Here is a 14,243-nt window from a genome sequence, read left to right on the forward strand (position 1 = left end):
CCTGCTTAGCATGTTTTACTTGTTGAGCACATTGCTCATCCTCGCCCCGGTGATGACAACGTGACTCACTGATGGGAAAAATCTAGCGTTATGTGGGAATGCTGCTTTACAAAGGAGTGAGGTCACCTGCTCTAAGCATCTTCACCTGCTGTAGGTCAGGTGGTACACACAGATACGCACACGCGCACACAGGCACACACGTAAGCATGTTCAGCATGCTCACGTAAGCATGAACGGTTTGTTCCGACCAGGTCATTTCATTGGACAAGAGGCATTCCATGAGTGCTGATTATAGAGTATAACAGCCCTGGGACAGTGAAATATACATGTATCACTCCGCAGGGGTATTTAGGGGGGGGTAGGGGTATTACTAATAGCCGTTTATTACATTAACGATACACATTGCACAATAATTTAAACATACAGATAAATGTACAAGATACAAAGTAGCTGTCCTGCGGTAATGTGTAGACCTACACAAATAAGCAAGTTAGTGTGCAGGAAAATGTTTATGTTGCTTGGCAACATGCCGGTCCCATTCCAGTTGTGGAACTATTTGTTGTTAGCTGAGCCAAATAAATTATTAAACAAACCAATCATAATCTGTGACCGCTTATTGCTGTTAACTAATAAATGGACGCTTGTAGAACTGGGGTATAAAAGCAATATCCCAGTCGAGGTCGTGCTGTTCTACTGAATATCAGCAGGGCAGTGATTCAGTTGTAGGTACGAGGCCACCGGCCCAGTCGTGCTGATATTCAGTACAACAGCACGACCTCGAATATGATATTGCCTCGAGTCTGATACATCTCCCTTCCTCTTGTGTAATATCGGTAAAAAAAATCGCATGTACTATGCACACACCAGATCCAGAGGGGTCCCAGAGGAGTTGTGTTAAGTTTCCACGGTACCCTCTACCCTCGGTCAGACAGAAGATGACCTCAACGCTCTTCCACTCCCGGCCAATCCGGATCCACGATGATCTCACCGCTCCCCCCTACTCTGTGCCCTGATTTGCTAGTGTTGGGCGACGTAGTGTAGAGAAAAAGGGAAAAAACCAGGCAATGTTCTTCACACGGGAAGCTTATGTCAGACGTGGAGGGAGGCAGCCAGCCAGGACGCCCGCCTTGTTTGGAAGCTGTTGACAGAGGAACCTTGCCGTCCTGTTGCTTTACCGTCAACCAGGCATCCACACCTCCATCAATTATTCACCTCCTCAGCAGCGTGTCTCTGTATGGGAGTGCTGCGCGCGCGTCAGTGCATGTTCTGCTTTGTGTGCATGTGTGTGTGTGTGTGTTGAAGAAGTGTGCCAGTGTGTATGATTTTTTTGGGGGGCGGGGGGGTGGTGGTTTTGGTCACGATGCGCTCTGGTTGGATCTGCAGGGAGCCCTACTTTTCTCCCTGAACACTGCTCACTCGGCACGTCCCGGAATACGAGCGGTTTTCTTTTGGACATCCACGGTTTAGAAATGTGAGGCGTTATTCGCAGATTCTTGACGACTGGGTTGGACTCCTCAGAACCGACCCACAGTGAGTGGGTTCGACTGAAACCACCAACCTGCGTGTGCTTTATCATCGCGAGCTCTCCGTCGTTTCAACTGTTTTTTCTTTTTGGTCTCTTGTTGATTTGTCAAAATGCCTGAAGCCAACTACCTGCTCTCTGTCTCATGGGGCTATATAAAGGTAAGAGAAAAGATATAGAAACGCTATGTTAAAGTCACCTACCATTAGTTTTTTCGATTAAATGTCAATCATATCCTATCATTTTCAAGACAAAGGATAATCCATTTTTACAGATGTCAGATGCACATCAGGTCCAATACATTTTTATAAGCTGTTTTGCTAGGTGATTTTAGTTCCAATGTTATGTTGTTAGGATGACGTCTGTGGGACTAAATGTACCTGGAAGGATGGTATCTTCTAAGCTTCTGTGAAATTATACAAATTTTTGTTTCAATACAGTTTTGGATTGGATAATGCAAATATAACATCATTGAATAAAGTAAATATGTTTTTTTTTTTTATCTGACTGTAGTGCTTGTCAATACAACGAGTCTTAACGTTTCTATATATTTTTGGTTTTAATTATTTTTAAGAGGACATATTTTGGGCTAATATATGTCTAGTTTAAAGCACACTGGACTCAATTGTGCATTAAGCACTCTGCCCTCTGTCATAATTGTATAATTTAAGTGATCAATAATGTTCTATAGAACATTCCATTCACATACAGAATATGTGAGGAAATCAGAGAGTCCATTGTCTTTGTTTAAGGGCTTTTTTTTTTGCAATCGCATATGTAATTATCTTGCTGCGCAATCACTTGGGGAAATGTCTGATTTCAAGCAATCTGTTCCTCATGTCAATCAGTTTGGCCATCAAATCAAAGCATGGGACTAAATTTGGAGCAAGCCACTCCAATTAAGACCAGGATAAGAGGGGAGGGGGGTTCGAGAGAGACAGAGAGAGAGAGTCAAAGTTGACTCATGAGAAATGTATTAAAACTAGTCCAATGTCTATAGCTTTGTTTTGTGAGAAATCAAAAAAAAAGTAATATAACTACCCATACCACTGTTCAATTTTACACTAATCATTTTAATGATATATGTGCCTACATATATATTTGAAGAGTGCATCATTGTCTGAATGATACTAGCTTCATTTTGACATTACCGTCCCGTAGCGTCACCAAACCCAGTTGGTTACCTCTATTCCAGGCCCCCCTCTGGCTCTCTGCCACCACACTCAGCCCCACAGCTGCGTCCCTGATCCTATGGTCTACGCAGTGCCCTTCTATTACGTTTCCATTGTACACTTTGTTTCAATTATTTCATCAATTTGCATCATTTGTTTCACTGGGTTTATCATGTGTAAATTAAAGTTACCAAATCTTTGCGCCATTGAACCATATTCATTGAAAAATAAAGAAATTATGAATACACCGTTCATGAGGACACAATGCCCTCTCTAATTCTCATTGTGTGTTCACCTGTATTCCTACTTTGTTGCATGCAAAAGTTCCTCTTACATCCACGTACTCCAACGTTCCTGCGTTGGCGTGGTGAGACCTATTGGGCCCTTCACTGACAATTTTATTTGGACAATAGGAAAATAAGGATGCAGCGAATCCCTGCAAAACAGGTCCGATGAATAACCCTCGTCTCATTGTGTTTTTGTCCGTCTGTGTGCGTATGCGCGCGCTTGTGTGTGTGTGTGTGTTTGTCTGTATGTGCGTGCGTGCGTCTATTTGCTTGTCTCTTTCAGTTCAAGAGGATGCTGAACAGGGAGCTCAGTCACCTCTCAGAAATGAGCCGTTCTGGTAACCAGGTGTCCGAGTTCATCTCCAGTACCTTCCTGGGTGAGTGGGGCCGGCACACCATGGTCTCAACCCAAACACACCTTTTCTCAACGGACTCCATTCACACGCAGACACAGGGCCTGTGCATATTTATGTACTGCATTTTATTATTTATATTGTAAGTATTTATATTTTATTTAAAAAAAATAATACAAATGTATTGTTGACGGTAGATAACCACAAACTATGTTTTGATGAATTAAGGTGCTCAAAAAAGTGTCAATAAATAAACAATATAAAAAAAAAAATCAAACACCATTGATTTTGTATCTGCGGGTAGCAAAGCCCCCCTTCACTCAACCAAGTGTGTGCTGTGGTTTGGCCGTCTCTCCCCCCCAGACAAGCAGCATGAGGTGGAGATGCCCTGCCCTCAGAACCAGAAGGAGAAGGAGAAGAAGACGAAGCCCATGTCCCAGATCAGCGGGGTGAAGAAGCTGCAGCACTCGTCCAGCCTCACCCACTCCAGCATCCCTCGCTTCGGCGTCAAGACCGAGACGGAGGACGAGCTGGCTAACGTGCGTGTTGGGTTGGAGACTGTGTGTGTACAGTATGATGTGTTGTGTGTTGAACAATGTGAATAGGTTGCCGATGGACAGTCGGTTAATTAAGAGTGTGTTTTGGATAAAAAGTTTTTTCAACGGGTTTTGAGTGTGGAAAGTAAAAGCTTGTATGGTAGAATGGTCTAATCATAAAAAGGAATTGTCATTCACCTTTATTTTTTTCTGTATCAATTCCCCAGGAAATGGAAGATGTGAATAAATGGGGCCTTAACGTGTATAAAATCACAGAGTTCTCCGGGAACCGGCCACTAACGGTCATGATGCACACTATATTCCAGGTGACAATCTGAATCTTTAACAACAAACTTTATGGTTTAATATTTTACTATTGCTATACTATTTTCCTCAGGTTATGATTCTGTCGGTCGGGCTAATTTTTAAACCTCCTTGTTATTTTTCTTTCTTTTAATCCCTAGGAGAGAGACTTGTTAAAAACATTCAAAATTCCACTTGACACCTTTATAACGTACCTGATGACCTTAGAAGACCATTACCATGGCGATGTGGCCTACCATAACAACATCCACGCTGCTGACGTCACTCAGTCCACTCATGTGCTGCTCTCCACCCCCGCCCTCGAGGTGACACACACACACACACACACACACACACACACACACACACACACACACACACACACACACACACACACACACACACACAGCACAATCCACACCACGCCCATATTCAACTAGCTTCAAAGAAATGCTAGCTCAAAGATCAATTGATGGCTCTTAGTCACGCATGCACGCACAAACTCACACACATGCACACACACACACACGTGCACACACTGGATTCCTTCATCAATTCATCTCATTCTTCTTCTTTCTGCCCTTCCCCTGATCTCATTATCCATGTACAGTTGTAATTTGTATAAACTTTTTAATTTGCTGCTCCTTTCTTTTCAGTCAACCAAATCCTAGTATTTTGCAAGTGTACCAGGGCAACACAGCTGATGTGATTGTGATCTGCATTCCAGGCTGTGTTCACAGACCTGGAGATCCTAGCTGCCATCTTTGCCAGTGCGATTCACGACGTGGACCATCCTGGTGTTTCCAACCAGTTCCTCATCAACACCAGTGAGTCTAAATACGGCCCAGAGTTAACAGCTACGTCAAACCACATCTCCATCTCAGCCCTGTGCACGTGCACACACATGCAGATGCGCACAGACACCCACACACAGACATATGCACACAGGTAGACACACACAGACACACACACACATGCAGACGCACACACGTGAACACAGACATACACACTCATATGCACACAGGCAGACACACGCAGACACACACATACACACAAGCACATGCACACAGACATGAACACATAGGCACACAGGCAGACACACACATACACACAAACACATGCAGACACACACACACACACACACATACAGAACCACACACACACAGATTCTTTCATCGTTTAAATTAAGGGACTCTTGAATTAAGGGACTTTTGTTTTAAAGCCAGTGGAGTTCATGGAGTCAATGAATAGTGTATTTTAAAAGGTACCGCTTGGCAGGCCTTAAAGCTTGGGAGGCCTTACAAGGAGTTAAATATTGTTCAATCATTAGTTTCAATTAAATGTAAATGCATCTACATATCAAACATGAGCAAGTTGCCCCATCAGACGACATTTAATTATTTGAAATGAGTTTAAAACTAGAAGGCAGATGTGCAGAACACTGTTCTGTACCTTGCTGGGACACCCATCTCATACGTTCTTTCTTTCTATTACACATATGATTGGTAAGAAAACAGCCTTACCCAACGTGAATTGGAATGGCATGGGGGGGAAAATCGAATACGATGTCACCTTAACACCAGAGGGGAGAGGGATTCCCTGAGTGAGGCAGCGTGAGTCATCCCTGTTAGGCAGCTCCAGACAACCTCAGAGTGGGATCCTCTTTCTCCTGGGCAGGACTAATGCATCCTAATGGAAAATCTAAATACAGCTGGGTAGACCTTCAAGTGACCCAGAGAAGGGAAACCTCTCCATCGATGGGAACATAACAAAACAAATGTGACCACATTATTTTCCGACTGCTCCTCTTATACCCCCTTCCCCCCAACGCAAACCCGGGGCTGGTGCTGGGCTGCTACTTGTGCTGGTTCAGTGTTGGTTCCGCACACCAAGTCCCTAAGAACCAGCTTGATTTTCCACAGACTCTTGGGCTAGAGTAGAGCCACGTCAATGCGTCAGCACAAACGACCACGTCGCCTAGCAATGCGTCAGGACCTTAAAAGTAACGGCAAATATTAGCGTGTTAAAATTATGCTAACCCAGTACTAGACATCACTGGTTCTTGGTTCTGGACCAGCGTAGAGTTGGTTCTGCGTTGGAACCTGATTTTCAGGCCCGGAGCCAGGATTATTTATGTGAAAAAGCCAAGAACTGGTTGGAGATTGGCACCGAACCAGCACTGAAACCGCGTTGTTGGAAAAGGGGTATCACTGAGTACATTATAGGGGTTTGAGCCAAAATAACCTTAGAAGTCATCACTTTTATTTGGGGTCGTTCCATCACCACCACCCGCCTAATTACATGAACATTGAAATGTTCAAAGATGCAAAACTGTGTTTAAGTTCAGCTTACAATACATCATTACAGTGAATTTTTTTGAATTTGACCGTGCATCTTACCTCATCCTCTGTTTTCAGCAGATTGTACCTTTTGAATGCTCCCTGTCTGTAACGTGTGTCCTGTCGTGTCCCCAGACTCTGAGCTGGCGCTGATGTACAATGACTCGTCGGTGCTGGAGAACCACCACCTGGCCGTTGGCTTCAAGCTCCTGCAGGAGGAGAACTGTGACATCTTTCAGAACCTGACCAAAAAACAACGACAATCACTGCGCAAGATGGTCATCGACATCGTAAGTTCAGACCGCATCCACTGTTGGTTTAGCTAGGCTAATGGTTAGGTGAATTTTTGAGATGCTAATGCTATTGGTTTGGTGAATTCTAGCTATACAAAGGTTTGTTGAATTCTTGAGATGCTAATGCTAATGATTTTGTGAATTCTAGCAATGCAAAGGGTTTGGTGAATTCTTGAGATGCTAATGCTAATGGTTTGGTGAATTCTAGCAATGCTAAGGGTTTGGAGAATTCTAGCCATGCCAAGGGTTTGGTGAATTCTAGCTACACTAAGGGTTTGTTGAATTCTAGCAATGCTAAGAGTTTGGAGAATTCTAGCAATGCTAAGGGTTAGGTGAATTATTGGGATGCGACGGCTTTGTTGAATTCTAGCTATGCTAAGGGTTTGTAGAATTCTAGCAATGCTAAGGGCTTGGTGAATTCTAGCAATGCTAAGGGTTTGGTGAATTCTAGCAATTCTAACAGTTTGATAAATTCTAGCCATGCTAGTGGTTTGGTTACTGTTTCTTAAAGCTATGCTAATGATTTGGAGAATTTGAGTTATTCTAACGTTTTGATAAATTGGGAATTCTAGCTATACTAATGATTTGGGGTCATCCCTATGTTCCCCCGGTCCTATGTCCCAGGTGCGAAGGGTTAGGGTCAGGTTTAGGGTTATGGTTAAGGTTAGGGTTAGGGTTAACCCTAAACCTAACCCTAACCCTAACCATAACCAATAGGAGGATAGCCATTTTAACCAATCACAGGCGAATCAGAGGCGAAAAAGGCGGTACTTGCCCCTACCATCCTACGAAAAAAAGATTCGCTCTCCAGATCCTATGTTCCCCGGTCACATACAAAGCGGGGAACATAGGACCCGGGGAACGTAGGTACGCTCCCAATAATTTGATGTGTTCTATCTAGATTAATTGTTTGGTGAATTCTGGCAATGCTAATGATTTGGGGAATTCAAGTGATGCTAACGGTTTGGTAAATTCAAACCATGCCAGTGGTTTGATTACTGTTTTTTATAGCTATGCTAACGGTTTGGTGGTTTCTAGATATTGTAATGGTTTAATGAATTGTGAATTCTAGCTATGCTAATGCTTTAATTTATGCTATCTATACTAATTGTATGGTGAATTCTAGGTATGCTAATAAATGCTGTGTGACTAATTGTTTGGTGATTTCCAGCTAGGCTTATATATGTTGAATTCTAGATATGCTAGTGATTTGGTCAACGGTTTTGCTGCCACCTTCCGAGTATTCTTGTATTGCATTTAAACAAATGGAAAATTGTACCAATTACTGACAAGGTGATTAACTAGTCCTTAATATCGTTTGATGTTGATGTTGACTGTACAATGATTTAAGTGTTAATTTATGCATGATCTGTGTTACCCAGGTCCTCGCAACAGACATGTCCAAGCACATGAACCTACTGGCTGACCTGAAGACCATGGTGGAAACCAAGAAAGTGACGAGCTCCGGTGTCCTGCTCCTCGACAACTACTCGGACAGAATACAGGTCCGGCCTCAACACTTTAAACAACTTTCATGCATTTTCCTTAACTGATTATTGAACACGTTAACAATCAATAATCAATGAATCATTAATAATTACTGAGACACAAAATGCATGTATTTTTCCTCTCTTGTTTTACTTATTTTGTTATCGGCATTAGTTATTTGAAACATTAACTCATGAACCACAAATAATTGAAACGAACCGAATAGTAAAACAATGCAGCACTCGCTGGAGACGGCTGCTCTTGTCAGCCTGTCCATTTCTAGGCCAACAAGACAGACCAAACCAAACCCATTTTTAAGAAGGGGTAAATAAAACCCACACTGTCGGTTAACACATTTTCTATCATTTCAAATTCTTAACGGCGATTCATTGATTAAGAATGAATCATTAACATCCCTACTTTGCATGCTCCTGCAATCCCACCTTATTCCTCCCACTAAAGCAGGAACATATCGTAGATAGATGAACGCTAACCGCTCTAGACGCCCTAGTCATTTCACTGGCGGTTGTAAGGGGTGTGGCGGCCGCTGAGTGCTGGTGTTGGTGCGTCCAGGTCCTCCAGAACATGGTGCACTGTGCGGACCTGAGCAACCCCACCAAGCCCCTGCAGCTGTACCGCCAGTGGACTGACCGCATCATGGAGGAGTTCTTCAGCCAGGGGGACCGGGAGAGGGAGCGGGGCATGGAGATCAGCCCCATGTGTGACAAGCACAACGCCTCGGTGGAGAAGAGCCAGGTACCCGCACACACGCACAGGCACACGCGCAAACACACAGGTACGGACACGAAACCACACAAACACAGACACATGCAGACACAGTATGAACATTTGGACACACAAACACACCCACTCCTCGGCCTGTCTTAAGCCCCCGTCCCCCACGTCCGCAGGTGGGCTTCATCGACTACATCGTCCACCCGCTGTGGGAGACGTGGGCCGACCTGGTGCACCCGGACGCCCAGGACATCCTGGACACGCTGGAGGACAACCGCGAGTGGTACCAGAGCACCATCCCCCAGAGCCCCTCCCCCGCCCCCGACGACCCCGACGACGGCAGCCGGCCCCCCGGGGGGGACAAGTTCCAGTTCGAGCTCACCCTGGAGGAGGACGGGGAGTCGGACACGGAGAAGGACAGTGGCAGCCAGCCAGAGGAGGAGGAGGAGGAGGAGGAGGAGGAGGAGGAGGAGGAAGACGAGGAGGAGAACAGCTGTAGCGACTCTAAAACACTCTGCACGCAGGACTCGGAATCGACGGAGATCCCCCTGGACGAACCGGTGGGGGAGGTGGGGGAGGAGGAGGAGGAGGAGGGGGACGGGGGGGACGGGGGGGAGGAAGGGGCGACGCCCACGCCCTGCTCGCCAACCGGCGTGGTGGTGGAGGAGGTAGCAGATCAGGAGGAGAACGAGAAGGAGGAGGAAGAGGAGGAGAAGTCTGCACATACATAGCAGCGCATGGAAAGCAGCTGAATGAACCATTTCTCTTAGTAATGACAGATGATTATTTATAGGTTTTTTAAGGGGTGGGGGAGGGGTTATTTTCCCTGTTTTTATTTTGTTTTTTCTTTATTTTTATTATTATAATTTTTTTCTAAATCTATGTTTGCATTTTTTCTAAATGTGTGCTGCTCCCTCTCGGCCTGTTTGCCCATCCTCATCCCAAACTAAACTGCTCCCACTTTCTTTGCCCCATCGGTACTTTTTAAAACAAGTTATTTTGCACTCAGGAAATCTCCTTTCCTTTCCGCGTATGTACTGTAGTATGGCGCTGTGTGTGTGTGCGCGTGTGTGCGTGTGTGTGTGTGTATGTGTGTGTGTGTGCGACTGTGTGGGTGTGTGCGGCCATATCATTGTTACACCTCAATGTACGATGGGGACGAGCCATTTAGTTTCCCACGCGGTGCTGTGCACGTGGCCCCATGACACTCCTCCCCTGTCCTCTCCCGGTCAGCCTTGCCTGGACGTTAGCCGTGCTCTCATGTTTTGTCAAGTGCCCCTCATTGTTTCATGGATGTCTGCCGTCTGGCGCTCAAGGAGTGTCTGTGTCATTGTGATGCCATTTCTTTCCCTCAGCGACATTAGGAGACATCGTTTGGAGGCCAAAAGAAACATCCGATTGGGGACAAACCAGGATTGAAAAGCTGTAGTGCACTGGGGGGTAGCAAAGCATGCTGGGATTTATTTTTTGGAGGGTATGTTCTTGATGATGTGGAAGTCTTCCTTGAAAACCTGACTGAAAAAAATAAGTGTCCGAGACCTCGTTCTTTGTCCTCATACGGTACTGTATGTCAAGCAGAAATTTGTTTTCTAGCTTCCCGCCTCGCATTCTCCTCTGTGAGCAACAACGAGAGGTCGAGGAGCGATGCCAGGCAGACGGAGACACACAGACGCTACGCTAGAAAAGAACGACATCCCAGATTGCAGTGTTTTTTCAATGTTTTTCGGAGCTGAATTGTATCAGGAGTGCATTAAGGAGTGTTGCACTGGCTCCTGATGATATTCAATAGCATTTATATTAATATTCCCATCACCGTTCCGCTGGCGTTGGCCTGTTTGTATGAGTTCAAGCCGCCGTTCTGTTTTTTGTTTTTTTTATACCTAAAGGGGGTTTTCACGGATGACCAGTCTACAACGTGTCGCGTCATGCTTTATTTTTTTACTCAGATTCGTTCTGATGTTTAAAGCCTTTACGTTTCATTCTCATTGCCTGCAGTTCCTCTCCTAGACACCCTGACACCATGCAATGCTTCGTAGTTGATATGAGATGCACCTTGTGGCGAAAGGTTTGAGTAGTGCGTGCGGTGCACAAAGCAGATAATTGTGTTCAAATGACTTTAAGGAATTTTTTATACAAACGCTATGAAAGCTTTTGCGATTATTCAATGTTTCGAAGACGGTTTTGGCCCCCCTTTCTGTGAATACTGTTCACCCTCTCTACTGAACCTGCCTCAATTCTTTCCCTGAAACAGTCACACAACAGTTCCAGTTATGCTAGAGAAATCAATACGGTCTTGGTTCATATTACGGTTATTGTGGTCATTACGGTTGATTATGCCATTCATACCATAAGCATTCAACAGCCGTCTTTGTTTTTGACATCAAATCAAGACAATCAGCTTTGTTGCTTAGTAGAACGCCTATCCTGGGACATAGATACGTTAATGCACTGATACTGTATGTTACCATTTAGACACGTTTTGTTTACCTTGTTCAACGCATAGACTTTTCGACTTTTCTCAACAACTCCTTGCCACCAGTCCTTTCCTTTTGTTTTCATCTCTGTGATGTTTTAACTTTCATTTGATGTTAGGATGGTACAGTACCTTCACATCATTCATAGCTATACAAAAACATTGTCGCTCTATGTACATACAGAGACATCCAAACATGTAAATCATTTAAAAGTCTTTATTTTTAATAGTGCTTTAAGTGTCTTTACGAAAAATATTTATTTAATCTTTTGGTTTTGATTTGTTCATTCATTTTGTGCCAATTCTTTTGCGTTCAATTTGTTTTATGGTTTTGTTTTGTTTCATGCTCACCCGATGCTCTTACCTGTAATACAATGTTATGGTTTTATTGCTGTTTACAAACATATATTTATTGTGCTGTAAATACTATATAGGTATTATTATTGTTATTATTATTATCATTATTATCATCATTGTCATTTCCATGATGCTGTTTGTTGTAAATGATCAATTCGTATCATCCCTTTTGGTGATGGTGTGGCTGCATTGTAACTCTTGTTGAGTGAATGTTTATTACACATGTTTCTGCAGTGTAAAACACACACACACACATATACCCCCCCCCCCCCCCCCCCCCCCACACACACACACACACACACACACACACACACACACACACACACACACACACACACACACACACACAGGAAAGATCCATCAATGCGTTGCTTACCTGAGAGCTAGCTCAGTCGAGAGGGGCAAAGCCAAATTGTTTTTTTTTTAAATAAGGAAACTGTTCCTTGGCCCATGGGCTGTGCCTTAAACTAAATACACATTTGTTCCATCTAGACTACTTTTTATCTGCTTTCCTTTTCCTCCTCTCTTTTTGCTGCAGTTGGGGCTAAGTTGGCTTGGTTGTCGCCTGGAGAAGAGGCATGTGACAAGGAGAGGAGCTCGAGTGAAAATGTTGCCTTTTTTTATTTTTATTTAACAGCCAAACACCATTTTATTTTGTGAGAATCAGAAAAAAACAAAAATGTGGTACTTGTTGTGATTTATATTGTTATATAACTAGGAAATAACGTTATGTTATGATTCAGGTCTGCTGCAAGTCCTAGACCCCACACTACCTGAGTGATGCGTAGCTTCATAGTTAAATGTCTGAGAGCTGCATTAACATTGGACCTGTTATCGGACGAATCCACACAATCCTTTACCCCCTGCAGAAAACACAACCAGGCAGGTGTCAACGATCCACCGGCTACCCCATCCTCCAACCCCTGATGAGTACACTAAACGGACAGCTTATGATTTAGCCTGCACCTGCCAGATTGTACAGGATCTGTTACCACTGAAGGGGGGGAATGAAACAGAAGTATGACGCTGCCTCCCGACCACGGTCTAAAGAGCGCACCAAGGCTCAGAGGAAACATCTGCATGTTCAGCCACTGCTGCATTAATTACGGCTGAAACACTGACAGTGTGTTGACTCATACGTGCTTGGCCCACACTTTACACTCATACTACTTGCAATACCCAACACCACTCACATCGTTCTGCCTGGACAGTAGAGGGACAGTATCTATAAGGGGGTTTGGGGAGGTGGGGGAGGGCTTTGGGAGGGGGTGTGCATCATTGTCCTATAAAGAGGACTCTTATTTTGACACGCATACTGTAGATTCTAAACAGCCCTGGACCAATGGAAACAGTAGGTTCTTTCGTCATTATGTGTTCTATTTTTTATGGAATGAAAGGAATACACAAACTGTAACTTAAAAAAAATAAAAGTTCTTCAGGATTATATTTTTTTGGGTTGTCTTTAGAATGCCAATTTGTCTGAAAGTTTCACAAGACAATTAAAACGTTATTTTAATGGATTCCTTGTTAATTGCAGTCTATTGGATAGCACTGTAGATCATACAACTTTACGTAAAAAAAATATAACAAATGAAAAAAAAGTTTTTTTATATGCAATGGACTAAATAAAGCATGGGTTGATTGTGCTGACACTCTTCTTTCCTTGACTGTTTCACTGTTGAGTTGGCAGCAATGCTATCAAAATACCTACCTCATGTTTGTCGGTGACAGGTAGTTAATGCTGTATCATATCAGTGTTTTGATTCCACGTAATGTATTTACAGATTAACATAATAGGTAAACGCTTCCATTTTAGCCATTTTCTTTATTCTTGAATAACAGCGCCATCTCCTGTGACTTTTGATATCAAATACTCTAGACACTAAAGAAATCAAAATAATGCTAATATTTGGAACACAATCCTTTATTCTAATTTATGAAATGAATCTTCCAAAAATTCCAGCAAATAAATGGATTAGATCCACATATAATAGGTGGATTATTTTCATACACTGCTGTTCTTCACACCGGTGCAGTGATCTTCTGGTTGTAGCCTACGAAATGTTTCTCAACACAGGAAAACACGACTAAGTCAGAGAGTCATATTAATGTGTGACATTTCCCATTAAGCATGTGCGCCCTGGATTTATTTTCCACTAACCCTGAGAGAGTGTCCACGCTGGCCAGTGCCAGAGGGAGATGCTCGGGATGGGAAAAGCCATAGCGCCGTACCGCTGGCAGGAAGCCCGTTATGTGACTGATGTCACATCCTTTGCCAAGAGAGGTTACAACCACAACCACCTCATTTGTTAAGATAGAGAGTCCGATTTTATGGTCAGATTAGAATGCCTGGTTCCTTCATTGACAGAAAGAGTTTTGTCATGG

The 14,243-nt window shown here is 43.7% G+C and overlaps 1 protein-coding gene across 1 annotated transcript in view; it reads left to right on the plus strand.

Moving 5' to 3' along the window:
- pde4d (phosphodiesterase 4D, cAMP-specific) overlaps positions 1-13,082 on the plus strand; it is an 87,128-nt gene extending 74,046 nt beyond the window's left edge. The window contains 10 exon segments of the mRNA XM_079738765.1: positions 3,265-3,358; positions 3,698-3,873; positions 4,098-4,196; positions 4,335-4,499; positions 4,901-5,000; positions 6,648-6,802; positions 8,188-8,310; positions 8,867-9,049; positions 9,205-9,636; positions 9,639-13,082. Coding sequence (XP_079594891.1) covers positions 3,265-3,358; positions 3,698-3,873; positions 4,098-4,196; positions 4,335-4,499; positions 4,901-5,000; positions 6,648-6,802; positions 8,188-8,310; positions 8,867-9,049; positions 9,205-9,636; positions 9,639-9,821 — 1,710 coding nt within the window. The 3' untranslated portion in view covers positions 9,822-13,082.
- Positions 13,083-14,243: the final 1,161 nt, after the last annotated feature.

Source organism: Pollachius pollachius (genome assembly GCF_949987615.1).
Source record: "Pollachius pollachius genome assembly, chromosome: 1".
Taxonomy (NCBI): domain Eukaryota; kingdom Metazoa; phylum Chordata; class Actinopteri; order Gadiformes; family Gadidae; genus Pollachius; species Pollachius pollachius.